At 45.7% G+C, this 27,662-nt stretch overlaps 1 protein-coding gene across 1 annotated transcript; it reads left to right on the forward strand.

The window, feature by feature from the left end:
• Positions 1–22,949: 22,949 nt before the first annotated feature.
• Positions 22,950–24,727, forward strand: tpbgl (trophoblast glycoprotein like). Its single transcript, XM_021591451.3, has one exon. It carries the CDS (start codon positions 23,155–23,157, stop codon positions 24,211–24,213), a length of 1,059 nt encoding a protein of 352 aa, XP_021447126.1. The 5' UTR covers positions 22,950–23,154; the 3' UTR covers positions 24,214–24,727.
• Positions 24,728–27,662: the final 2,935 nt, after the last annotated feature.

Here is a 27,662-nt window from a genome sequence, read left to right on the forward strand (position 1 = left end):
CTACTCTCTGTTTATCATATATGCATAGTCACTTTAACCGTACCTATATGTACATACTACTTCAGTTAGCCCAACCAACCTGTGCCTGTACATAGCCTCACTACTGTTATTTTTCACTGTCTTTTTACAGTTGTTTTTATTTCTTTACTCATCTATTGTTCACCTAATATATATTTTTACTTAAAAGACACACTGTTGGTTAGGGCCTGTAAGAAAGCATTTCAGTGTAAGGTTGTATTCGGTGCACGTGACACAAAATTTGGGATTTGATTTGATTTGGCCTTGTTTAGCTTTGACGACCTGTTATGGCATGAGTCAATTCATTCCTCTGACAGCTTTGTGTACAGTACAGTACAGTACAGCACAGTACAGCACAGTACAGTACAGTACAAGTGACTTCTCTGACCGGGTGCCTCAGCCTTGTGAGGATGTTCGTGAGTCCCAATTGACATTAGGGTGCCTTTTGGGACGTAGCCAGGGACTGCCTTGGCTGGTGGAAAATTGGCCTAGTGAGGCTGTGGGTGCGTCCCTACAGGCCCTGGTCAAAAGTAGTGCATATATGGAATGGAAATAGGGGGCCATTTGGGACATGGCCAGTGACTCCTCTGACCGGGAGCCTTGTATGATGGCTGGGGCTGGTGCTGTGTACAGTAGAATATAGTACAGTACTGTGACATAAGGATCGGTAACTGCTCTGACTGAATGCCATGGCCTTATGAGGTTGGCTGGCGCTGGTGATTATGTCTGTCTGGCCACAGCCCACTCCATTACAATGCAGCTAAATGACTTACTATTGATGCTAAGACAGACAACACAAACCACCTTTGATCGTATCCCTCGTTCTGTTGCATTGTTACTCTGTTGTCCTATTGCACGGGCAACAGGTCAGGGCCCACTCCTCCACCTCTCGACTCCTCTTCCTCCGCACCTCCTCCACCCCTCTTCCTCCACCCCTCCACCACTCCTCGACCACTCCTCCACCCCTCTTCCTTGACCCCTCCTCCATCTCTCCACTCCACTCCTCCCCCTCCTCTACCCCTCCTCCACTCCTCTTCCTTGACCCTTCCTCCATCTCTCCACTCCACTCCTCCAACTCCTCTACCCCTCCTCCACTCCTCTTCCTTGACCCCTCCTCCATCTCTCCACTCCACTCCAGCCCTCCCCCTCCTCTACCCCTCCTCCACTCCTCTTCCTTGACCCTTCCTCCATCTCTCCACTCCACTCCTCCAACTCCTCTACCCCTCCTCCACTCCTCTTCCTTGACCCTTCCTCCATCTCTCCACTCAACTCCTCCCCCTCCTCTACCCCTCCTCCACTCCTCTTCCTTGACCCTTCCTCCATCTTTCCACTCCACTCCTCCAACTCCTCTACCCCTCCTCCACTCCTCTTCCTCGACCCATCCTCCTTCTCTCCACTCCTCCCCCCTCCCCCCCTCCCCTCCCCTCCTCTCCCTCTACTCTACCTCCACTCTTCCTCCACTCTTCCTTTCCCATCATTTATTTAGTGGGTGTAGTAGTGTTGAAGGAGTAGTGTTTAAGGAGCTTGGGCTGTCCCCCTAGGAGAACCCTTTGAATAACCCTTTTTGGTTCCAGGTAAAAACCCTTTTTGGTTCCAGGTAAAACCCTTTTTAGTTCCAGGTAAAAACCCTTTTTGGTTCCAGGTAAAAACCCTTTTTGGTTCCAGTTAAAACCCTTTTTAGTTCCAGGTAAAAACCCTTTTTAGTTCCAGGTAAAAACCCTTTTTAGTTCCAGGTAAAAACCCTTTTTGGTTCCAGGTAAAAACCCTTTTTGGTTCCAGGTAAAAACCCTTTTTGGTTCCAGGTAAAAACCCTTTTTAGTTCCAGGTAAAAACCCTTTTTGGTTCCAGGTAAAAACCCTTTTTAGTTCCAGGATATTCCCTTTTTGGTTCCAGATAGAACCACTTTGGGTTACAGGTAAAAACCCTCTGTGGAAAGAGTTCTACATGGAAGCAAATATGTTTCTACCTGGAACCAAATGTTCTACCTGGAACCGAAAATGGTTATTCAAAGGGTTCTCCTATAAGGACAGCCGAAGAACCATTTTAGGTTCTAGGTAGCACCTTTTTTCTAAGATTGTACAGTTACTAGAAGAGCTAGAGGGAGGTGTGTGGGTGGGTGTCTAGGTAGGTAGATTCAACATGATTTCTCATCTAAAAACGAATTGCATACTGTGCCGGTTCATTTTAACATTTCACTGCTTCTGTTAAACCGATGGAAGCTGAAAACCCCCCTCAATCAGTGTAGATGAACGGGAGGAGACAGGTTAATTAAAGAAGGATTTTAAGCTTTGAGACAATTGAGACATGGATTGTGTACAGTATATGTGTCATTCAGAGGGTGAATGGGCAAGAGTGCCTTGGAATGAGGTATGATAGTAGGTACCAGGCGCACCCGTTTGAGTGTGTTAAGAACTGTAACGATGCTGAGTTTTTCACGCTCAAAAGTTTCTTGTGTGTATCAAGAATGGTCCACCACCCAACGGACACCAGCCGACGGCAGGCCAGTGGTCAAAAATGGGTAATTGATGGTAATTGATGAAAGAGGACAAAGGAAGCTGACACGAATTGTGCCGAGCAACAGACGGGCTACAGTTAGTCAACTGACAGTCCAGTACAACATTGGTGTCCAAAATCCCGTAAAAAGAATGCACAACTCGTGGTATCTTGACACGAATGGGTGTGACAGCCGACAACCTTACAGAGTTTCCCTTTTTTCAGCGAAAAACAAGAAACTGCAGTGCAGTGGGCTAAGAAACGAAAATACTGGACACTGGAGAATTGGTAAACATTGCCTGATCTAATGAATCCTGTTTCTTGCAGTTTCACGCTGACGGAACGAGCTATTCAGAGTAGAGATTCACTACTAGCCAACTTGACACAGTTGTGGGAAGCTTTGGCGTCAACATGGGCTAGCATCCCTGTGGAACGCTCTCGACACCTTGTAGAGTCTATGCCCTGACGAATCGAGGCTGTTCTGAGGGCAAAAGGAGGTGTAACTCAATATTCAACAAGCTCTCACAGTCTCACGTCAGAATTAGAAGTTCATCCACGTTTTTCAAATGTCAAACTTCAAAATTGTTCCAGTCATTCAAATTTCAGAGTGTTTTAAGGTTAAGGAGAGGTTGAGGGAGAGGTTAGGAAAGAGTCTGAGATATTATAAAACAGAGAGGTAAAGGGGGTGGGGTATTGAGGGATTGGAACGGAATATTGCTGGAGTTCAAATGTAATCAGTATGCACAATACACACACAGCCTCCAAAACACACAGACACAGATACACAATACACACACACAGTCTACAAAGCACACAGACACAGATACACAATACACACACACAGTCTACAAAACACACAAACACAGATACACAATACACACACACATTCTACAAAACACAGACACATATACACAATACACACAGTCTACAAAACAGACAGACACAGATACACACAATACACACATTCTACAAAACACACAGACACAGATACACACAATACACACACACATTCTGCAAAACACACAGACACAGATACACACAATACACACACATTCTGCAAAACACACAGACACAGATACACACAATACACACATTCTACAAAACACACAGACACAGATACACAATACACACACACATTCTACAAAACACACAGACACAGATACGCAATACACACACATCCTACAAAACACACAGACACAGATACACAAAGTACACACACACACATTCTACAAAACACAGACACATATACACAATACACACAGTCTACAAAACAGACAGACACAGATACACACAATACACACATTCTACAAAACACACAGACACAGATACACACAATACACACATTCTACAAAACACACAGACACAGATGCACAATATACACACACATTCTACAAAACACACAGACACAGATACGCAATACACACAATACACACACATTCTACAAAACACACAGACACAGATACACACAATACACACATTCTACAAAACACACAGACACAGATACACACAATACACACATTCTACAAAACACACAGACACAGATGCACAATATACACACACTTTCTACAAACACACAGACACAGACACACACACACACACACAGATAATACACACAGATTCTACAAAACACACGGGCGCACACACACACACACACACACACACACACACACACACACACACACACACACACACACACACACACACACACACACACACACACACATCTAAGTTAGGTGATGAGGATGGGCAGCCTTGGGTAAATCAACTACAGGGTTCAATGTCAACCGTGGGGCCATAACACACACACCATAACAATATCCCAGCAACAAGCTCTGATTACCAGCAGCCAGTATCTCCTGCCTCCTGGACAGGGTAGATAGAGAGGACGTTCCTGGTACTGGGGTCCTGAGGAGAGAGAGGGTGCAGAGCAGATGTCCTTGTGTGATTGGCCCTCTCAGACACTGGGGGAAGAATAGGGGGTTGTCTCTTACGACCCACATGGAAAACAAACCTGCTGTTAATTTGGCTGAATGCTTATCAGGGAGAGCAGGAAGGTTACATTATCTGTCTCTTTTGCTCTCTCTCTCTATCTCTCTCTTTCTATCCTTCTCTCTATCTATCTCTCTCTTGTTCTATCCTTCTGTCTCCTCTTTCTACCCCTCTCTCTCTCTCTCTCTCTCTCTCTCTCTCTCTCTCTCTCTCTCTCTCTCTCTCTCTCTCTCTCTCTCTCTCTCTCTCTCTCTCAATATGTAAAATTGTTTTTCTCCCTCTATTGCTCTACTTCTCTCTCTCTCTATATACAGTGCCTTGCGAAAGTATTCGGCCCCCTTGAACTTTGCGACCTTTTGCCACATTCCAGGCTTCAAACATAAAGATATAAAACTTTATTTTTTGTGAAGAATCAACAACAAGTGGGACACAATCATGAAGTGGAACGACATTTATTGGATATTTCAAACTTTTTTAACAAATCAAAAACTGAAAAATTGGGCGTGCAATATTATTCAGCCCCCCTTAAGTTAATACTTTGTAGCGCCACCTTTTGCTGCGATTACAGCTGTAAGTCACTTGGGGTATGTCTCTATCAGTTTTGCACATCGAGAGACTGACATTTTCTCCCATTCCTCCTTGCAAAATAGCTCGAGCTCAGTGAGATTGGATGGAGAGCATTTGTGAACAGCAGTTTTCAGTTCTTTCCACAGATTCTCGATTGGATTCAGGGCTGGATTTTGACTTGGCCATTCTAACACCTGGATATGTTTATTTTATGACCATTCCATTGTAGATTTTGCTTTATGTTTTGGATCATTGTCTTGTTGGAAGACAAATCTCCGTCCCAGTCTCAGGTCTTTTGCAGACTCCATCAGGTTTTCTTCCAGAATGGTCCTGTATTTGGCTCCATCCATCTTCCCATCAATTTTAACCATCTTCCCTGTCCCTGCTGAAGAAAAGCAGGCCCAAACCATGATGCTGCCACCACCATGTTTGACAGTGGGGATGGTGTGTTCAGCTGTGTTGCTTTTACGCCAAACATAACGTTTTGCATTGTTGCCAAAAAGTTCAATTTTGGTTTCATCTGACCAGAGCACCTTCTTCCACATGTTTGGTGTGTCTCCCAGGTGGCTTGTGGCAAACTTTAAACAACACTTTTTATGGATATCTTTAAGAAATGGCTTTCTTCTTGCCACTCTTCCATAAAGGCCAGATTTGTGCAATATACGACTGATTGTTGTCCTATGGACAGAGTCTCCCACCTCAGCTGTAGATCTCTGCAGTTCATCCAGAGTGATCATGGGCCTCTTGGCTGCATCTCTGATCAGTCTTCTCCTTGTATGAGCTGAAAGTTTAGAGGGACGGCCAGGTCTTGGTAGATTTGCAATGGTCTGATACTCCTTCCATTTCAATATTATCGCTTGCACAGTGCTCCTTGAGATGTTTAAAGCTTGGGAAATCTTTTTGTATCCAAATCCGGCTTTACACTTCTTCACAACAGTATCTCGGACCTGCCTGGTGTGTTCCTTGTTCTTCATGATGCTCTCTGCGCTTTTAACGGACCTCTGAGACTATCACAGTGCAGGTGCATTTATACGGAGACTTGATTACACACAGGTGGATTGTATTTATCATCATTAGTCATTTAGGTCAACATTGGATCATTCAGAGATCCTCACTGAACTTTTGGAGAGAGTTTGCTGCACTGAAAGTAAAGGGGCTGAATAATTTTGCACGCCCAATTTTTCAGTTTTTGATTTGTTAAAAAAGTTAGAAATATCCAATAAATGTCGTTCCACTTCATGATTGTGTCCCACTTGTTGTTGATTCTTCACAAAAAAATACAGTTTTATATCTTTATGTTTGAAGCCTGAAATATGGCAAAAGGTCGCAAAGTTCAAGGGGGCCGAATACTTTCGCAAGGCACTGTATATATTTCTCTCTCTCTCTTTCTAGCTCTATCTATCTATCTATCTATCTATCTATCTATCTATCTATCTATCTATCTATCATCCATCCATCCGTCCATCCATCCATCCATCCATCCATCCATCCATCCATCTTTCTCGCTCTCTCGCTCTCGCTCTCTCACTCACTCGCTCTGTCACTCTCTCACTGTCTCACTGTCTCACTCGCTCTCTCACTCTATCACTCTCTCACTCTCACTGTCTCACTCGCTCTCTCACTCTATCACTTTCTTACTCTCGCTCAGTAAACATTACACGTACAGAAATTTCAAAACAATAAAGACATTACACATATTACATATATACAGCATTATATTATATATATACAGTGTTGTAACTATGTTCAAACAATGTACAAATGGTGAAAGTACACAAGGCAAAATACATAAGCATAAATATGGGTTGTATTTACAATGGTGTTTGTTCTTCACTGCGTGCCCTTTTCTTGTGGCAACAGGTCACAAATCTTGCTGCTGTGATGGCACACTGTGGAATTTCACCCAGTAGATATAGGAGTTTATCAAAATTGGATTTGTTTTCAAATTCTTTGTGGATCTGTGTAATCCGAGGGAAATATGTCTCTCTAATATGGTCATACGTTGGGCAGGAGGTCTCTCGCTCTCTTTTTTTAAAGCAATGTAAGTGTACTTCCTGAATTCACTGCAATTGAAATGGTTTTGACCCCAACCCTGTAGGTAGCCACCCTCATTGGAATCTTTAGTATGCTACTTGATAGTGAACTACCCTGCTCCTTTCAGACTTACTGGGCTCTATAATACCTAACAGTATTGTGGTGAACTACCCTGCTCCTGGGGACTTACTGGGCTCTCTAATACCTAACAGTGTTGTGGTGAACTACCCTGCTCCTGGGGACTTACTGACCCTGCTCCTGGGGACTTCCTGTGCTCTATAATACCTAACAGTATGGTGGTGAACTACCCTGCTCCTGGGGACTCACTGTGCTCTATAATACCTAACAGTGTTGAGGTGAACTACCCTGCTCCTGGGGACTTACTGTGCTCTCTAATACCTAACAGTGTTGACGCGAACTACCCTGCTCCTGGGGACTTACTGACCCTGCTCCTGGGGACTTTCTGGGCTCTCTAATACCTAACAGTATGGTGGTGAACTACCCTGCTCCTGGGGACTCACTGTGCTCTATAATACCTAACAGTGTTGTGGTGAACTACCCTGCTCCTGGGGACTCACTGTGCTCTATAATACCTAACAGTATTGTGGTGAACTAGCCTGCTCCTGGGGACTTACTAGGCTCTCTAATACCTAACAGTGTTGTGGTGAACTACCCTGCTCCTGGGGACTTACTGACCCTGCTCCTGGGGACTTACTGTGCTCTATAATACCTAACAGTGTTGAGGTGAACTACCCTGCTCCTGGGGACTTACTGTGCTCTATAATACCTAACAGTATTGTGGTGAACTACCCTGCTCCTGGGGACTTACTGGGCTCTCTAATACCTAACAGTATTGTGGTGAACTACCCTGCTCCTGGGGACTCACTGGGCTCTCTAATACCTAACAGTATTGTGGTGAACTACCCTGCTCCTGGGGACTTACTGGGCTCTCTAATACCTAACAGTATTGTGGTGAACTACCCTGCTCCTGGGGACTTACTGGGTATGCAGGCTTTTGTTCCAGCCCATGACTAACAGAGCAAGTTTGAATCAGCAAAAAATATGTTTACTGTGTGGAAAAAAAGAGCTGAACTGCAGTCGGTTTCAACATCTTCTCTTCAGTGTTATTTCAACTAGACATCCGGATTGTGACCTCATCCTGTCAAGTCTTTTATGTGTCTCAGTCTGCTTATCAGGACACAACAGAGCTCTCTCTTTATCTCTGTTTCCCCCACCCTTTCCTAGGTCTCTCTCTTTCTATCTCTCTCTCTCTCACCCCCTACTAGGTCTCTCTCTCTCCCCCCCTCCCACCCTACTAGGTCTCCCCCCCACCCCTACTAGGTCTCTCTCTCTCCCCCCCTCCCAGCCCTACTAGGTCTCTCTCCCCCCGCCCCCCCCCCCCCCCCCCCCACCAGGTCTCTCTCTCTCTCTCTCTCTCTCTCACCCCCTCCCACCTCCTACTAGGTCTCTCTCTTTCTATCTCTCTCTCTCACACCCCCTACTAGGTCTCTCTCTCCCCCCCCCCTCCCACCCCTACTAGGTCTCTCTCTCTCTCTCTCTCTCTCTCTCACCCCCTCCCACCCCCTACTAGGTCTCTCTCTCTCCCCCCTTCCCACCCCTACTAGGTCTCTCTCTCTCTCTCTCTCACCCCTTCCCACCCCTACTAGGTCTCTCTCTCTCTCTCTCACCCCCTCCCACCCCCTACTAGGTCTCCCTCTCTCTCTCTCTCTCTCTCTCTCGCTCTCTCTCCCCCTCCCACCCCCTACTAGGTCTCTCTCTCTCTCCCCCCCTCCCACCCCTACTAGGTCTCTCTCTCGCTCTCTCCCCCCCTCCCACCCCTACTAGGTTTCTCTCTTGCTCTCTTACCCCCTCCCACCCCTACTAGGTCTCTCTCTCTCTCTCTCTCCCCCCTCCCACCCCCTACTAGGTCTCTCTCTCTCTCACCCCCTCCCACCCCCTACTAGGTCTCTCTCTCGCTCTCGCCCCCCCTCCCACCCCCTACTAGGTCTCTCTCTCTCTCTCTCACCCCCTCCCACCCCTAATAGGTCTCTCTCTCTCCTGCTCTCTCTTTACCTCACATACACACACCATCTCGTCCACTCAGTCTACCGCATGAATGTGTGTCAGTGTCAGATGAGGTGACTAATGGATTTGGTGTCATTGTAGTGCTGTCTAGATAAATAAATACTAGATGGGTTATTGTAGCGCTGTCTAGATAGATAAATACTAGATGTGTTATTGTAGCGCTGTCTAGATAGATAAATACTAGATGGGTTATTGTAGTGCTGTCTAGATAGATAAACACTAGATGTGTTATTGTAGCGCTGTCTAGATAGATAAATACTAGATGGGTTATTGTAGTGCTGTCTAGATATATAAATACTAGATGGGTTATTGTAGTGCTGTCTAGATAGAAAAAGACTAGATGGGTTATTATAGCACTGTCTAAATTGATAAATACTAGATGGGTTATTATCTAAATTGATAAAATCTACTGTAGATGTGGTATTGTAGCGCTGTCTAGATACAGTTGAAGTCGGAAGTTTAAATACACCATAGCCAAATACATTTAATCTCAGCTTTTCACAATTCCTGACATTTAATTCTAGTAAACATTCCCTGTCTTAGGTCAGTTAGGGTCACCACTTTATTTTATGAATGTGAAATGTCAGAATAATAGTAGAGAGAATTATTTATTTCAGCTTTTACTTCTTTCATCACATTCCCAGTGGGTCAGAAGTTTACATACACTCAATTAGTATTTGGTAGCATTGCCTTTAAATTGTTTAATTTGGGTTAAACATTTCAGGTAGCCTTCCACAAGCTTCCCACAATAAGTTGGGTGAATTTTTGCCCATTCCTCCTGACAGAGCTGGTGTAACTGAGTCAGGTTTGTAGGCCTCCTTGCGCGCACACGCTTTTTCAGTTCTGCCCACAGATTTTCTATAGGATTGAGGTCAGGGCTTTGTGATGGCCACTCCAAAACCTTGACTTTGTTGTCCTTAAGCTGTTTTGCAAAAACTTTGGAAGTATGCTTCGGTTCATTGTCCATTTGGAGACGCATTTGCGAAACAAAACACCCCCACAACATGATGCTTCCACCCCCGTGCCTCACGGTTGGGATGGGGTCCTTCGGCATAACGATGGTCATTATGGCCAAATAGTTATATTTTTGTTTCATTAGAACAGAGGACATTTCTCCAAATCGTACCATCTTTGTCCCCATGTGCAGTTGCAAACCGTAGTCTGGATTTTGTATGGCGGTTTTGGAGCAGTGACTTCTTCCTTGCTGAGCGGCATATCAGGTAATGTCAATATAGGACTCGTTTTACTGTGGATATAGATACTTTGTACCTGTTTCCTCCAGCATCTTCACAAGGTCCTTTGCTTTTGTTCTGGGATTGATTTGCACTTTTCGCACCAAAGTACGTTTATCTCTTGGAGACAGAACACGTCTCCTTCCTGAGCGGTATGGCGTCTGCATGGCCCCATTGTGTTTGTGCTTGCATACTATTGTTTGTACAGATGAACGTGGTACCTTCAGGCGTTTGGAAATTGCTCACAAGGATGAACCAGACTTGTGGTGGTCTACAATTTTTTTTCTGAGGTCTCGGCTGATTTCTTTAGATTTTTCCATGACGTCAAACAAAGAGGCACTGTGTTTGAAGTTAGGCCTTGAACTACATCCACAGGTACACATCCAATTGACTCAAATGATGTCAATTAGCCTATCAGATGCTTCTAAAGCCATGACATCCTTTTCTGGAATTTTCCAAGCTGTTTAAAGGCACAGTCAACTTAGTGTATGTTAACTTCTGACCCACTGGAATTGTGATACAGTGAATTATAAGTAAACATTACTTGTGTCATGCACAAAGTAGATGTCCTAACCGACATGCCAAAACTATAGTTTGTTAACAAGAAATTTGTGGAGTGGTTGAAAAACGAGTTTTAATGACTCCAACCTAAGTGTATGTAAACTTCTGACTTCAACTGTAGATACACATTAGATTGTTTATTGTAGTGCTGTCTCGACAGATAAACACTAGATTGTTTATTGTAGTGCTGTCTCGACAGATAAACACTAGATTGGTTATTGGAGCACTGTCTTGATTGATAGAGAGAGAGAGGGACAGACAGAGAGAGAGAGAGAGAGGGACAGAGAGAGAGAGAGAGAGAGAGAGAGAGAGAGAGAGAGAGAGAGAGAGGGACAGACAGAGAGAGAGCGAGAGAGAGGAGAGAGAGGGACAGACAGAGAGAGAGAGAGAGAGAGGGACAGACAGAGAGAGAGAGAGAGAGAGAGAGAGAGAGAGAGAGAGAGAGAGAGAGAGGGACAGACAGAGAGAGAGCGAGAGAGAGGAGAGAGAGGGACAGACAGAGAGAGAGAGAGAGAGAGAGAGAGAGAGAGAGAGAGAGACAGAGAGACAGAGAGAGAGAGAGAGAGAGAAGAGAGAGAGAGAGAGAGAGACAGAGAGAACGTGCCTGTGTGTGTTTGTCAAGGTTATTATAGCAAACGAAAACTGAAACTAAAAATCTATTTAGTAAACTTAAATATAAATACAAACAAAAAACACTTCAAAAACTAAAACTACACTTAAAAAAACTAGTTTCCTGGAAGATCCTTTAGGGGTTCTTCAAATTTAAATTGTGGGGCAACCCCTAGCAGTACTTCAAAGAAACGATTTAATGGATCCTCCTTTTGGGGTTAATTTTTGAACTACCCCCCTCCCCCTATTATTATTAATTAGGAATTATAATAATATGCATAACAATGATAACAATAACACAATATTTTAGTTCTCAGTGTTTATTACGATTTTAGTGGCAAAGCAGAATAAAATAAAATCTACACATGAGGTAAACTCCCAGCCGAGCCCCAAGTCCAGTGGCTATATTCTCTGGCATGTTGATGTTCTCCGTATTCATAGCTAGAATGATTTCACTGTGCCAGGTAATCAAACAGGTTTCGTGTTATATTCAGCAGAGTTGTACGGAAGGTGAAGTCTCTGAATCCCCCTCAAAAAATTGTAAATATACAGATTATTAACAAACTTTGTGTCACGACTTCCGCCTGAAGTCGGTTCCGGTTTTCTAGCAATCGCCGATCCACCCTTCATTTTCCATTTGTTTTGTCTTGTTTTCCCATACACCTGTCGTGTATTTAACCCTCGGTTCCCCCCACGTCTGTGTGTGAAATTGTTTGTTGTATAGTGCCACTCTGACTGGTTCGCAACGGGTTATTTTGCATCCATATTTTGTTGTTCTGGGTGCCGTTGGTTTTGCTTATTAAACTGCTCCGGTTATTATCCAGTTCTGCTCTCCTGCGCCTGACTTTCCTGCTGTCACGCACCCCTTACAACATGCACAAAACAGTATTCATACCTTGGTTTTCGTGTTAAATGTGAATGAAAAAAGAAACGTTTTTATTAATGGTTTTCATACACATACCTTGTCCATAATGTAGAGGCCTATAGGATTTTCATTGAGGAGGTAAGGGAGGAGGATGGTAAATATGAAACACATAACATACCAATTCCACCTGACACACAGTGGCAAGAAAAAGTATGTGAACCCTTTGGAATTACCTGGATTTCTGCATAAATTGGTCATAAAATTTGATCTGATCGTCATCTAAGTCACAACAATAGACAAACACAGTCTTTAAACTAACACACAAACATTTATAATTTTTCATGTCTTTATTGAACACACAGTGTAAACGTTCACAGTGCAGGGTGGGAAAAGTATGTGAACCCTTGGATTGAATTACTGGTTGACCCTCTGTAAGGGCGTTCGTCTGTAGGAGGAGGAGAAGCGGACCAAAGCGCAGCGTGGTGGTTGTTCATATTTTAATAAATCACTACACATGAACAAACTAACGAAAACAAGAAATGTGAGAACGCAAAACAGTCCTATCCTGTGACGACAAACACAGTGACAGGAACAATCACCCACAAACACACAGTGAAACCCAGGCTACCTAAGTATGATTCTCAATCAGAGACAACTAATGACACCTGCCTCTGATTGAGAACCATACTAGGCCGAAAACATAGAAATGCCCCAAAACATAGAAAAACAAACATAGACTGCCCACCCAACTCACGCCCTGACCATACTAAATAAATACAAAACAACAGAAATAGAGGTCAGAACGTGACAGTACCCCCCCCCCCCAAAGGTGCGGACTCCGGCCGCAAAACCTTGACCTATAGGGGAGGGTCTGGGTGGGCGTCTGTCCGCGGTGGCGGCTCTGGCGCGGGACGCGGACCCCACTTCACCATTGTCTTAGTCCGCCTTATTGTCCGCCTCCCTGGCTTACTCACCATGGCCACCCCTCTCAATGACCCCACTGGACAGAGGGGCTGCTCGGGACAGAGGGGCAGCTCGGGACAGAGGTGAAGCAGCTGCTCGGGACAGAGGGACAACTGCTCGGGACAGAGGGGCAGTAGCAGCTCGGGACAGAGGGGCGATAGCAGCTCGGGACAGAGGGGCGGCAGCTGCTCGGGACAGAGGGGCAGCTGCTCGGGACAGAGGGACAGCTGCTCGGGACAGAGGGACAGCTGCTCGGGACAGAGGGGCGGCAGCAGCTTGGGACAGAGGGGCGACAGCTGCTCTGGACAGAGGGGCAGCTGCTCGGGCGGCCCCTGGCTGACTGACGGCACTGGCGGCCCCTGGCTTACTGGCGGCCCCTGGCTGACTGGCGGCACTGGCGGCCCCTGGCTTACTGGCGGCACTGGCGGCCCCTGGCTGACTGGCGGCACTGGCGGCCCCTGGCTGACTGGCGGCACTGGCGGCCCCTGGCTGACTGGCGGCGCTGGCGCTGGGCTGACTGGCGGCCCCTGGTTGACTGGCGGCACTGGCGGCCCCTGGCTGACTGGCGGCACTGGCGGCCCCTGGCTGACGGGCGGCACTGGCGGCCCCTGGCTGACGGGCGGCACTGGCGGCCCCTGGCTGACGGGCGGCACTGGCGGCCCCTGGCTGACGGGCGGCACTGGCGGCTCCTGGCTGACGGGCGGCACTGGCGGCGCTGGGCAGACGGGCGGCACTGGCGGCGCTGGGCAGACGGGCGGCACTGGCGGCGCTGGGTAGACGGGCGGCACTGGCGGCGCTGGGCAGACGGGCGGCACTGGCGGCGCTGGGCAGACGGGCGGCACTGGCGGCGCTGGGCAGACGGGCGGCACTGGCGGCGCTGGGCAGACGGGCGGCGCTGGGCAGACGGGCGGCACTGGCGGCGCTGGGCAGACGGGCGGCACTGGCGGCGCTGGGCAGACGGGCGGCACTGGCGGCGCTGGGCAGACGGGCGGCACTGGCGGCGCTGGGCAGACGGGCGGCACTGGCGGCGCTGGGCAGACGGGCGGCGCTGGCGGCCCTGGGCTGAGTAGCTCTCCTAGCGCCGAACAAGCGGGAGACTCCGGCAGCGCTGGAGAGGAGGAAGGCTCTGGTAGCGCCGGAGAGGCGGGAGACTCCGGCAGCGGCGCCGGACAGGCGGGAGGCTCCGGCAGCGGCGCCGGACAGGCGGGAGGCTCCGGCAGCGGCGCCGGACAGGCGGGAGGCTCCGGCAGCGGCGCCGGACAGGCGGGAGGCTCCGGCAGCGGCGCCGGACAGGTGGGAGGCTCCGGCAGAGGCGCCGGACAGGCGGGAGGCTCCGGCAGAGGCGCCGGACAGGCGGGAGGCTCCGGAAGCGGCGCCGGACAGGCGAGAGGCTCCGCCAGAGGCGCCGGACAGGTGGGAGGCTCCGGCAGCGCTGGAGAGGAGGAAGCCCCTGTGAGGATGGGCCGGAGAGACAGCCTGGTACGGGGGGCTGCCACCGGAGGGCTGGTGCGTGGAGGTGGTGACGGATAGACCGGGCCGTGAAGGCGTACTGGAGATCTTGAGAGCAGGGCTGGCACCAACCGCCCTGGCTGGATCTTCACCCTAGCCCGGCAGATGTGGGGAGCTGGGATGTAGCGCACCGGGCTAAGCACGCGTACTGGGGACACCGTGCGCACAACTGCATAACACGGTGCCTGACCAGCACCACGCCCGCCACAGTTAGCACTGCTAGGAGCACTGTAGTGCTGAGATGGCACAGGACGTGCAAGGCTAGGGAGATGCACAGGAGGCCTGGTGCGTGAGGCTGGCACAGTCTTCACCAGACCCCTCGCACGCACCTCAGGATGAGTATGGAGAGCTGACCCCGGTGCCATTAAATCCCTGACACGCTCCGTCGGGCGAATGTCGTGCCTCATGCACCAAACCAGCAAGTCCCTCATATCACTCTCCTCCAATTTCCCCATTAACTCCTTCACAGTCTCTGCTTCGCTCACCTCCAACACCAGCTCTGGTTCTGAGCTCCTCCTTGGCTCCTCACGATAAACGGGGGGAGTTGGCTCAGGTCTGACTCCTGACTCTGCCACACTCCCCCTGTGCCCCCCCCCAAGAAATTTTTGGGGGTGACTCTCGGGCTTCCATCCGCTCTGCCGTGCTAGTTCCTCATAATGCCGCCTCTCTGCTTTTGCTGCCTCCAGCTCGGCCTTGGGGCGGCAATATTCTCCTGGCTCTGCCCAGGGTCCTTTCCCGTCTAGAATCTCCTCCCATGTGTAGCAACCCTTGCCGTCCAACACATCATCCCAAGTCCATTCCTCCTTGTGCCGCTGTTGCCCGTTACCACGCCGCTTGGTCCTGTTGCGGTGGGTGATTCTGTAAGGGCGTTCGTCTGTAGGAGGAGGAGAAGCGGACCAAAGCGCAGCGTGGTGGTTGTTCATATTTTAATAAATCACTACACATGAACAAACTAACGAAAACAAGAAATGTGAGAACGCAAAACAGTCCTATCCTGTGACGACAAACACAGTGACAGGAACAATCACCCACAAACACACAGTGCTAGGCTACCTAAGTATGATTCTCAATCAGAGACAACTAATGACACCTGCCTCTGATTGAGAACCATACTAGGCCGAAAACATAGAAATGCCCCAAAACATAGAAAAACAAACATAGACTGCCCACCCAACTCACGCCCTGACCATACTAAATAAATACAAAACAACAGAAATAGAGGTCAGAACGTGACACCCTCCTTTGGCAGCAATAACCTCAACCTCTGTAGATAAGGATCAGACCTGCACAACGGTCAGGAAGAATTTTGGACCATTCCACTTTACAAAACTGTTTCAGTTCAGCAATATCCTTGGGATGTCTGGTGTGAACTGCTCTCTTGAGGTCATGCCACAGCATCTCAATTGGGTTGAGGTCAGGTCTCTGACTGGGCCACTCCAGGAGGCGTATTTTCTTCTGTTGAAGCCGTTCTGTTGTTGATTTACTTCTGTGTTTTGGTGTGGTTGTCCTGTTGCATCACCCAACTTCTGTTGACCTTCAATTGGCAGACAGATAGCCTTATATTCTCCTGCAAAATGTCTTGATAAACTTGGGATTTTTTTTTACGTTGATGAGATCAAGCTGTCCAGGCTCTGAGGCAGCAAAGCAGCTACAAACCATGATGCTCTCTCCACCATACTTTACAGTTGAGATGAGGTTTTGATGTTGGTGTGATGTGCTTTTTTTCTCCACACATAGTGTTGTGTGTTCCTTGCAAACAACTCAACTGTAGTTTCATCTATCCACAGCTGGAGAATCCAGCTGCACTTTTGCAAACTTCAGACGTGCAGCAATGTTCTTTTTTGGACAGCAGTGGCTTCTTCCGTGGTGTCCTCCCATGAACTCCATTCTTGTTTAATGTTTTATGTATCGTAGACTCGTCAACAGAGATGTTAACATGTTCCATATATTTCTGTAAGTCTTTAGCTCACACTCTAGGATTCTTCTTAACCTCATTGAGCATTCTGCGCTGTGCACTTGCAGTCATCTTTGCAGGACGGTCACTCCTAGGGATAGTAGCAACAGTGCTGTCTTACCGTGGACTGATGAACATCAAGGCTTTTAGAGATAAATCTTAATCTTAGGACTTCTGAGATCTCTTTTGTTCGAGGCATGGTTCACATCAGGCAATGCTTCTTGAATAGCAAACTCAAATTGTGTGAGTGTTTTTTATAGGGCAAGGCAGCTCTAACCAACATCTCCAATCTCTTCTCATTGATTGGACTCCAGGTTAGCTGACTCCTGACTCCAATGAGCTTTTGGAGAAGTCATTAGCCTATGGGTTCACATACGTTTTCCAGCCTACACTGTGAATGTTTAAATTATGTATTTAATATAGGCAAGAGAAATACAATAATTTGTGTGTTATTAGTTTAAGCAGACTGTGTTGGTCTATTGATGTGATTTAGATGAAGATCAAATCAAATTATATGACCAATTTATGCAGAAATCAAGGTAATTCCAAAGGGTTCACATAATTTTTCTTGCCACTGTACCTTTGTATGCTTCCTCATCTGTATACCTGCAGACAAAGACACAAAAGTGCGCAGTTCAGACATCTGCACCCAATACAGCTAGCCTTCAACATATTCTTCTAGCCTACATAAATGTTGTCCATTTTCTGTTTTGCACAAATATGAAAAGTTAAATGGTATCATCATAAAACAAAATCTATATACATCATACAAGGGATAAACCTTAACTTAAATTGAGTAGCTCTTCACATTTTTCAGTTAAGCGCCTGCAACTGCTGTCCTTTCAAATTCAAATCCAAAGGTTTCAGTTGGGCAGTTAGTTTCCTGCAAGAAAGCCCACCAACTAAAGAGTTTCCTTGATGAACCCCACCTCCTATGGGGTTCTTGGAAGAACCCTAAGGTTCTTCAAAAAACATAGAGGCTCTTAGAAGAACCCTTGTTGAACCCCTAACTTTTTAGAGTTTAAATGGCGATGTTTCAAATAGGCCGTGCCTTCTCAACCTTGAGGCACACTTGCATTCAACTACTGTTGCAAAACAGTTGGCACAGGTCCTCCTGAAGTCACTTCGTCTGCATACTGAATCCTCTGGCAACAAGTACTCCCTGACGAAGGCCATGCAGCCGAAACGCGTAAGATTTTTAAAACTTTGTTTCCATTGAACATGCCATACAAATAAAGGCATTTTAAAATGAAATATATGAAGAGTGCCTTGGTCCTCTTTCTTTTTGATAACCAATTTACCTCTTTTACCAAAGAGCACCTTCTGTCTACTAAAATCTACTATTGTGTACCTTAGCAGCGCTTCCCTTCCTCCTCGCTTTTTTTCCTCTGGCAGCAAACTTCAATCCCTGAAGCAGCCTGATGGACCTAATTGCATTTTTGTCACTTCGCTCAACAGGGATGGAGCCACTGATGAGAGTCTTTTGTACTTCAGCAAATCAGAGAGTACAGCCATGAAGCTCCAGGACCCCAGGAAGATGCCAGCACAATTTGTCCAGCAAGCAGAAATATAGCTTCCTTTCATTGAAGATTGTGTCTGAGGTCACTGTCCAGCCGAAGGGTTAACATGGGCAGGACATTAAGTTCCCTGTGACCTGTGGAAATACCTGAAAGAGGTAAAGTGGGGCATGTTTACAGAATCACCTCTCCATGTAACGGTCGTCGGTGGAAGAAGGTGAGGACCAAAGCGCAGTGTGGTACTTGTTCATATTATTTATTTAAACTGAACAAGATCAAACAAAGAAACAAAAAGCACAACCGAAACAGCTCCGTCAGGTGCAAAACACACTAAACAGAAAATATATCACCCACACCACACAGGTGGGAAAAGGCTACCTAAGTATGGTTCTCAATCAGAGACAACTAACACCTGCCTCTGATTGAGAACCATACCAGGCCAAACACAAAGACACCACATGGAAAAAGGAACATAGACAACCCACCCAACTCACGTCCTGACCATACTAAAACAACGACATAACAAAAGAACTAAGGTCAGACAGGCAAGGATGGTTGTTTATAGAAGTTTTCAGGAGGCTGCAGTGGATGCGATTCCTCATCCTACAGTTACAAATAACAACAACCCCATTCAGAATATTAAGTAGCAGCCTACCTTTTTGGCTCTTGGTCGTTGTAGCCTATACTTTTCCTTTAACTTTTAATTCCATCATTTTATTTCCATCTTCCATTGATTAGACATCTCCTAATTTTTGCCACACATGGAGGCTCAATGACTGTAGCCTATTGCCGCTTTGATGACTTGTGATTGGCCAACAACAACAAGCTCCATGCACCACTCTGGTGAAAAACAAGAGCAGCAGCATTATTATAAAATCTCTCTCTTTCTCTCTGCTGAAAAAGAGATGTGGATTTGTATGTGTTTCCTTCATTGATCCCTAATATTCTGAACCGGTCTCTCCATATATTCTAATGTGTCTGTCGAGGAGAATTCGAATTAAAAGGTACAATAAATTTAAAAGGATGGCTTTAGATAAATGTACTGAAAACCCTAGAGATCCACTTTATTTTTTAAGCTCAAAGATGATGGCCAGAGCGTACCAATGATGTTGCAAAATTGTTTAAAGGTAGACTCAGCGATATGACCTAGATGCAGAAAGTTAACAGTATAGTGGGTCAATTTCCGCAAACAACTAAGAGCATTGACGCGCAAGGCTCAACTTCTCTGCTGTGTTGGTGCCCTGGCTACCACGATGTAACAGCGTGACGCGAACCCGTGCATGTATCAATGTCTTCGGTGCTGCTCGTGGCAACTTTATTTCGCCGATGCTAGCTTTAAGTCAATAAATAATCGTTTTAGTCAAAGTCTGATATATTTGAAGAGACAAATCCGAACTGCCCACTTTGTGCAAATCTGTGTGAATGCGGTGTCTTTTCCTATGATATTTTGCACAAATTCATTTCAGCCTACGTTTTGTTTCAGGGCTGGGTTTTATTTGAATGTTACCACCCACCAGCATGACACTGTTTATTAATCAGAAGCAGCTTCAAAGTTATTTCTCTTCGTGACTGAGTTGAGACAAACAGCCTTGTGTCCCACTTGGCCGCCTGAATAGCCTGCTAGCAGCCTACTAAAGGTTGTACCGTGTCCAGAAAAACGCATATCAGCTATCTTTCAATAGTTATCCATATTACCGGAAATTCATCTTATTCTTTCTAGCTATTCCTATGGCGGATTCAAGGCCACAATATATGGAAGACGCTTAGGGCTCAGGTCAAAAGTAGTGCAATGTATGTTATATTATATTTGAGACGAAGAGTGGAGCTGCTGATATCTTATCCAGTGGTCTGGGTGGTGGCTGCTGTCCATGGTTCTGAATCCTTCTGAAGAGTTCTTTGTGTTAGTCTAAATTAATTTGTCAAAAATAAAATTAAAATAAAAAATATCAATCGACACAAATCGTTTTGTTAACAGAAATAACCCAGTAGGATTTAGTGGCTGTAGCTCTAGTGGATAAATTAATAAGCAATCTGGTAAAAGTGTGTTGCTCCACTCCAGAAGCACAATGATAAATCACAGAGCAGTTGGTTGAAGCCCATTAAACAGGACTGACTACACAAACAAACACACACACACACACACACACACACACACACACACTGGCCAGCATAATCACACCACACACACAAACACAAACACACACACACCCACACACCCACACTGGCCGGCATAATCACACCACACACACAAACACACACACACACACACACACACACACACACACACACACACACACACACACACACACACACACACACACACACACACACACACACATACACTGGCCGGCATAATCACACCACACACACAAACACAAACACACACACACACACACACACACACACACACACACACTGGCCGGCATAATCACACCACACACACAAACACAAACACACACACACACACACACACACACACATGGCCGGCATAATCACACCACACACACAAACACAAACACACACACACACACACACACACACACACTGGCCGGCATAATCACACCACACACAAACACAAACACACACACACACACACACACACACACTGGCCGGCATAATCACACCACACACAAACACAAACACACACACACACACACACACACACACTGGCCGGCATAATCACACCACACACACAAACACAAACACACACACACACACACACACACACACACACTGGCCGGCATAATCACACCACACACAAACACAAACACACACACACACACGCACACACTGGCCGGCATAATCACACCACACACAAACACAAACACACACACACACACACACACACACACACACTGGCCGGCATAATCACACCACACACAAACACAAACACACACAAACACACACACACACACACACACACTGGCCGGCATAATCACACCACACACAAACACAAACACACAAACACACAACACACACAAACACACTGGCCGGCATAATCACACCACACACAAACACAAACACACACACACACACACACACACACACACACTGGCCGGCATAATCACACCACACACAAACACAAACACACACACACAACACACACAAACACACTGGCCGGCATAATCACACCACACACACAAACACTTGGCCAACGTAATTACCACCGCTGATTTGCAACAAGCAAGGGGCCGCTGTAAATCCGTGGTCATTATAATTGAAGTATGATGCGAAATGGAATTTACTGTAGCGCTTCTCAGAGAGGCTGCCAGCCAGGCGGTAAATTGTACGCCCGCCCCCAGTGGCGTAGATGTCCCTGATGTACTGCGCTCTTTCACCTCGATCCCTAAATCTTACCGGGTGGGACAGGCACGAGGTGAGGGGGCATTCTCTCATCGAGACACCAGACCCCGGTTTTACGAATTATATGACAGTATTTAGCCTCGTTTATCATTAAGGTGATCCACAGAGCTGCGAGTCAGCCAAAACTACTGGGCCCGTATTTATAACTTTTCTCAGAGTAGGAGTAGGAGTATGAGTCTAGGATCAGGTCCCCCTTCTTATTCATTAGCCTAGGATTTAAAATGCAAAACATATCCTATATCAGCCCTCTTAATCTGTGAGCTTCTATGAATACTGGCCCTGATGCACCCTTATATAATAAGAGAAATAGGCCTGTTTTTGATCATCCATTCAGGCCTTAAGGTAATCTAAAATGTGACAGTTACAACTCACCTTTCTCAATTTCAATACATATTGGACTTTAAATCAACAGTTAGTAAATCCACATGGGTAATCTATAGTAACAGAGAATAGATGAATAGACTATGTCATACAGATAATCAATAGACTATGGGATGACCCCATAGTGTCTATCCTATACTCTACAGTCAACAACACATGTAAACACGATATCCAGTATTCATGGCCAACTCATCCGTTTGTACCAAACAGTAGGCTATGAAAGTTGGGACATTGTTTGTGTCACAGTCATATAATGGCTAACAATTGAGTGCTCTTTAAAGCAATGGTATAACAATTGGGCCTACACTGTAGCAGCAACTGACTGGCATTTGACAGAAAGGCAGTAGACTAGCATCTGTGATAGTAGGCTAGTGGCTGTGAATAGTAAGGCTAGGAGGCGAAGGGTTGAAGTGATAGCACTCTGCTGGCTGTTTTTAAATTGGGGTGTCTATCCAGGACCAGTGTCAACTGTCAAGTCTCCTCTTCTGTTCTGGTAATCTAAAATGAGTCTCTGTCTCTCTGTCTCTGTCTCCCTGTCTCTCTGTCTCTCTATCTCTCAGAGAGCTCAACTAAAGTGTTTAGTGGGGTTCTCTCCATCACAAGTTGAGGTGGGCTCGGGAGATTTAGAATGCAACTGTATGTTTGTCTGTCAGCACGTGCTGTGTGAGTCTGTGAGAGTGCTACAGGGATTTATCGTCTGTCTGTCTGACTCACTCACTAAACGAGACGTCAAAAACACATCAGCGAGAGAGAGAGAGAGAGAGAGAAAGAGAGAGAGAAAGAAAGGTAGGGGGAGAGAGAAAGGAGCTGCTGTACACGCGCCCAAACTCGCAACCTCTTCCTCTTCCACTCATTCATTTTTTTGGAAAGAGAAGGAACATGAGAACGAAGAATAAAGACTACTGAGTGTTTTTTTTTTTGTCATTCAACTGACCGAAGAGACTACTTCACCTGTGATTAACAGAGACTGGAGTGTGTCCGGTCTCCCTGTAGGTTTGGACCTCTACTGTAAAAATGGGAAGGAAAACGACATGGAAGTGTTACTGTGGGGACGTGTGTCTTTGTTTATCAGCGGCGTTGTTTCTCTGTTTGTTGTTGTTGTTTTCTTCTGTCAGAGCAGAGGATGAGTGTCCGTTATCCTGTATCTGTGCAAGAGACTCCGGGACAGTGACCTGCCATGACAAAGAGGACACCGAGTTACCGGGAGACATACCGGAGTGGGTGACCACATTAATACTCAGGGGGAACAACATCTCAACCTTACCGGGTGGAGGGTTCTCCTCGAATAACGGGACAAAACTTGAGCTAACGACCCTCTCACTGTCACATAATGGAATCATGGTGATCGAGGCTGACGCTTTCACAGGACTCCCACGGTTGCGTTTGCTGGATTTGAGTCACAATCGGTTGGTGTACATCTCAGTCCAGGCGTTTCACAGTCTGCAGGAGCTTCGCTCTCTTTACCTGAATGACTCCCTCCTCGCACCGGCTGTGGCGCAGCTCTCCAATGCATTGCATGGAGACATTTTATGCAACCTCCACCGGCTGGAGCTATCTGGCAACCGGTTGAAAACCATACCCATTTCAAGGTTGGATGCATTCAACCTTCACACTTTAGTTTTAACCAATAACTCAATTGAGAACATTGGTAAAGAGGACGTCTCCAGTTTGTACCGTCAAAAGCAAGTGCGCGTCTATTTATCACTAAACCCGTTCCGGTGTAACTGTGAGCTGGAGTCGTTCTACTTCTGGTTAAAGAACTCTTCTCAGTGCGTGGACGCCGCGCGCCTCCTGTGCGCCGAGCCTGATGCCAAGAAGGGGATTCCAATAGAGTGGTTACGCGGTGAGGACGTGGATTGTCTCAATGAGAACCTAGAGGCGGTGTCCTATGTGTTCCTAGGCATAGTCCTGGCGCTGATCGGCATAGTATTCCTCATGGTGCTCTATCTAAACCGGAGAGGAATCAAACGGTGGCTCAACAATATCCGCGATGCGTGCCGCGACCAGATGGAAGTGTATCATTACCGGTACGAGCAGGACTCCGATCCCCGGTTGGCTAACGTCGCCGTTTAACGTTCAATGTTCACTCGTCAATCGATGCCATATATCCACCATGTTTTTATATACAGAGGAAACTGTCCTTGAACGGATGAACTATTAGTATCAGTTTGTTATCAGCTGTAGTTGTTCATAATACTTGTCACATGACGTTGGAAAACAACAGACTTGGCTATTCAAAGGCGACAATAAGCCTACGTTGAAGAGGTGGCAATACGATCCATATTGTACTTCTACTTGAATGTACACATCTGTAAATATACCATTTACAACACAAAAGAGAACATGCTTATCTTCCACATGAGAACATGAGACTTTTAAAACATAAATGTACTGAGCCACCTGCATAACTTAGTTGAATCATGCACTAACTTCACAACAGAATACATCGTTGGAGTTCCTTCTACAGATTATTCTGAACTACTTTATCAGTATGAAGATAATGAAAACTGACTGTATAATCTGGAATTACAGTAGAACAAGGTCTCTATTATTAAAAACCAAACTGCATATGCTAAAATATGAATAATAGTTGAAGTATGTTTTGCCTCTGTACTGTACAACCACCACACCATTATCTCAAAGGAATAGTCTGTTTGCTGTGGCATGGCTCCTTCATTCTGATAGATGTGTTTTCGATGCACATATAACTTGTGAGACACAGGAGGGTGTGTGTGTGTGTTTGTGTGTGTGTGTGTGTGTGTGTGTGTGTGTGTGTGTGCGTGTGCGTGTGTGTGTGTGTGAGAGAGAGAGAGAGGAGGTGGATGCATCCATGTGTGCATGGTAATCTGTGCTATGCCAGAGTGGCAGGTGGACCAATCCCTAGGTGTTAAACTGATGTCGTATACTTCCATGTGTCATGATGTCTAACAACCCCTTTACCTTTATGAAATGATGGTAATAAGGGATCTCATGGGCATTTCTCCATAAATGACTTAATTTCTCATAACGACCTATTTCACACCTCCAATATCAGTGTACTGTAGCCTATAATCGAAATCATGGTTGCATATAGAGGCCTATTCTACTTTATTCATTTGCAACATTTTGCATGCTATTAGAAATAGTGACAAACATGATTAATTGCTCCTGTAAGTGGCTACTAAATGACTAAAATGCCATGTAAAATGTTGATGAAGAATAATCTGTGGATTGTCCATTTCTGTGATCTTTAGAGCATTTAGAGCATTCCGAGGGACATTCTAAAATTTCTGAGACTTTGTTCGAACAGAACTCTGGAAGTTCTGGAACTTCTATCTGTTTCTGAATCACTTCGGGGCAAGACACATCTTTTCACATTACCAGCCGTTTCCAGCCCGGCTAACTGCACGTTTCATCACTACCTAATTAAAAGAGGGCCGGTACTTCGGCGGGTGGTAAGTAGGGATCGGTGATATGATTATGGCAGAACGGAATATAGTTTAATCTCATCACCGCCATGACTAAGACCAGGACAATGATGATGGACCTATAAACCCACCGCCTCACCCCGCCACAGTTAATTAACGGTCTCTGCAGGCGACCGTCGCTGTTTGGTTTTTAACGGCAAGGTCAAACTGACTTCGGCGGGACCGGTGTCTCCCGAGGACAAGGAGGTGGAGAATGGGGAGGTGGAGGGTGGGGAGGTAGAGTAACATTCGTTTGACTTTCCTCTCTAACACACAGCTGCCATTTTCATTGGTCAACTAAACAGAGATCAGCTCCATGGACAGGGCCCTTCGAGCATTATAATAGACTAGGGCCCTTAGAGCATTACAATAGACTCTCAGAAGATCTCTCTCTGTCTCTCTCTGAGCTCTTCAGTAAGGCCATTCTACTGCCAATGTTTTTGTCTATGGAGATTGCATGGCAGTGTGCTCGATTTTATACACCTGCCAGCAATGGGTGTGGCTGAAATAGCTGAAACAACACATTTTCAGGGGTGTCCACATACTTGTGTATATACAAGGTATTTCATGTAAACACAACCCATTTTTGTTTATCTTGTTCCAAGTTCACTTTTTAATTTGGAATTACCTAGTCAAATGTATTCAATTGGGTAACATATAAGTAAAAAAGTTCCTCTAAATCAAGATATTAAGTTGGTTCAATCACTTGAAATAATGTTTTCAAACACATTCTTTATTAAAGACTTTCACATTTAGTAGCCACAATATCAAAACTAAGCATTGGTTTCCTTAACATAGAAACCATATCTGGCTCTTTAGTATCACATACAATTCTGATCCCAAATGGCGCATTGGTCTAAGGCACTGCATCTCAGTGCTAGAGGCGTCACTACAGACCCTGGTTCAATTCCAGGCTGTATCACCGGCTGTGATTTGGAGTCCCATAGGGCGGCGCACGATTGGCCCAGCATCATCCGAGTTAGTGTTTGGCTGGGGTAAGCCATCATTGTAAATAAGAATTTGCTCTAAGCTGACTTATCTAGTTAAATAAAGGTTAAATAAAATAAATAAATAATAAATAAAATGCAAGAATTATTACAGATTCTAGGAGTGTATTTGTTCAGGTTTGAACAATGACTACTATAGACCACATTACTTGGAATTACATTCACTCTGACAGGTCAGTTCAGAACAAATTCTGCCACTTTAATTTTTTTTACATGTCTCGCATTACACATCTCATGTGTATAGCAGAAGTCAGAAGTTAACAAACACTGAAGTTGGAGTCATTAAAACTCGTTTTTCAACGACTCCACAAATTTCTTGTTAACAAACTATAGTTTTGGCAAGTCCATGACACAAAGTAATTTTTCCAACAATTGTTTACAGACAGATTATTTCACTTATAATTCAATGTATCACAATTCCAGTGGGTCAGAAGTTTACATACACTAAGTTGACTGTGCCTTTAAACAGCTTGGAAAATTCCAGAAAAGTATGTCATGGCTTTAGAAGCTTCTGATAGGCTAAATGACATCATTTGAGTCAATTGGAGGTGTACCTGTGGATGTATTTCAAGGCCTACCTTCAAACTCAGTGCCTCTTTGCCTGATATCATGGGGTCTTCCAAATGGACAATGACCCCAAGCATACTTCCAAAGTTTTTGCAAAACAGCTTAAGGACAACAAAGTCAAGGTTTTGGAGTGGCCATCACAAAGCCCTGACCTCAATCCCATAGAAAAATTGTTTGCAGAACTGAAAAAGCATGTGCGAGCAAGGAGGCCTACAGACCTGACTCAGTTAGACCAGCTCTGTCAGGAGGAATGGGCCAAAATTCACCCAATTTATTGTGGGAAGCTTGTGGAAGGCTACCCGAAGCGTTTCAAAGGCAATGCTACCAAATAGTAATTGAGTGTATGTAAACTTCTGACCTACTGGGTGTGTGATAAAAGAAATTAAAGCTGAAATAAATCCTTCTCTCTACTATTATTCTGACATTTCACATTCTTAAAATAAAGTGGTGATCCTAAATGACAAAAGACAGGGAATTTTTACTCTGATTAAATGTCAGGAAT

This window comes from Oncorhynchus mykiss, chromosome 29 (assembly GCF_057628025.1).
Source record: "Oncorhynchus mykiss isolate SJ-2025 chromosome 29, ASM5762802v1, whole genome shotgun sequence".
In the NCBI taxonomy this organism is placed as follows: domain Eukaryota; kingdom Metazoa; phylum Chordata; class Actinopteri; order Salmoniformes; family Salmonidae; genus Oncorhynchus; species Oncorhynchus mykiss.

Coding starts and splice junctions, on each gene's coding strand:
- tpbgl (XM_021591451.3), top strand. CDS start 23,155: ATGGGAAGGAAAACGACATGGAAGTGTTACTGTGGGGACGTGTGTCTT.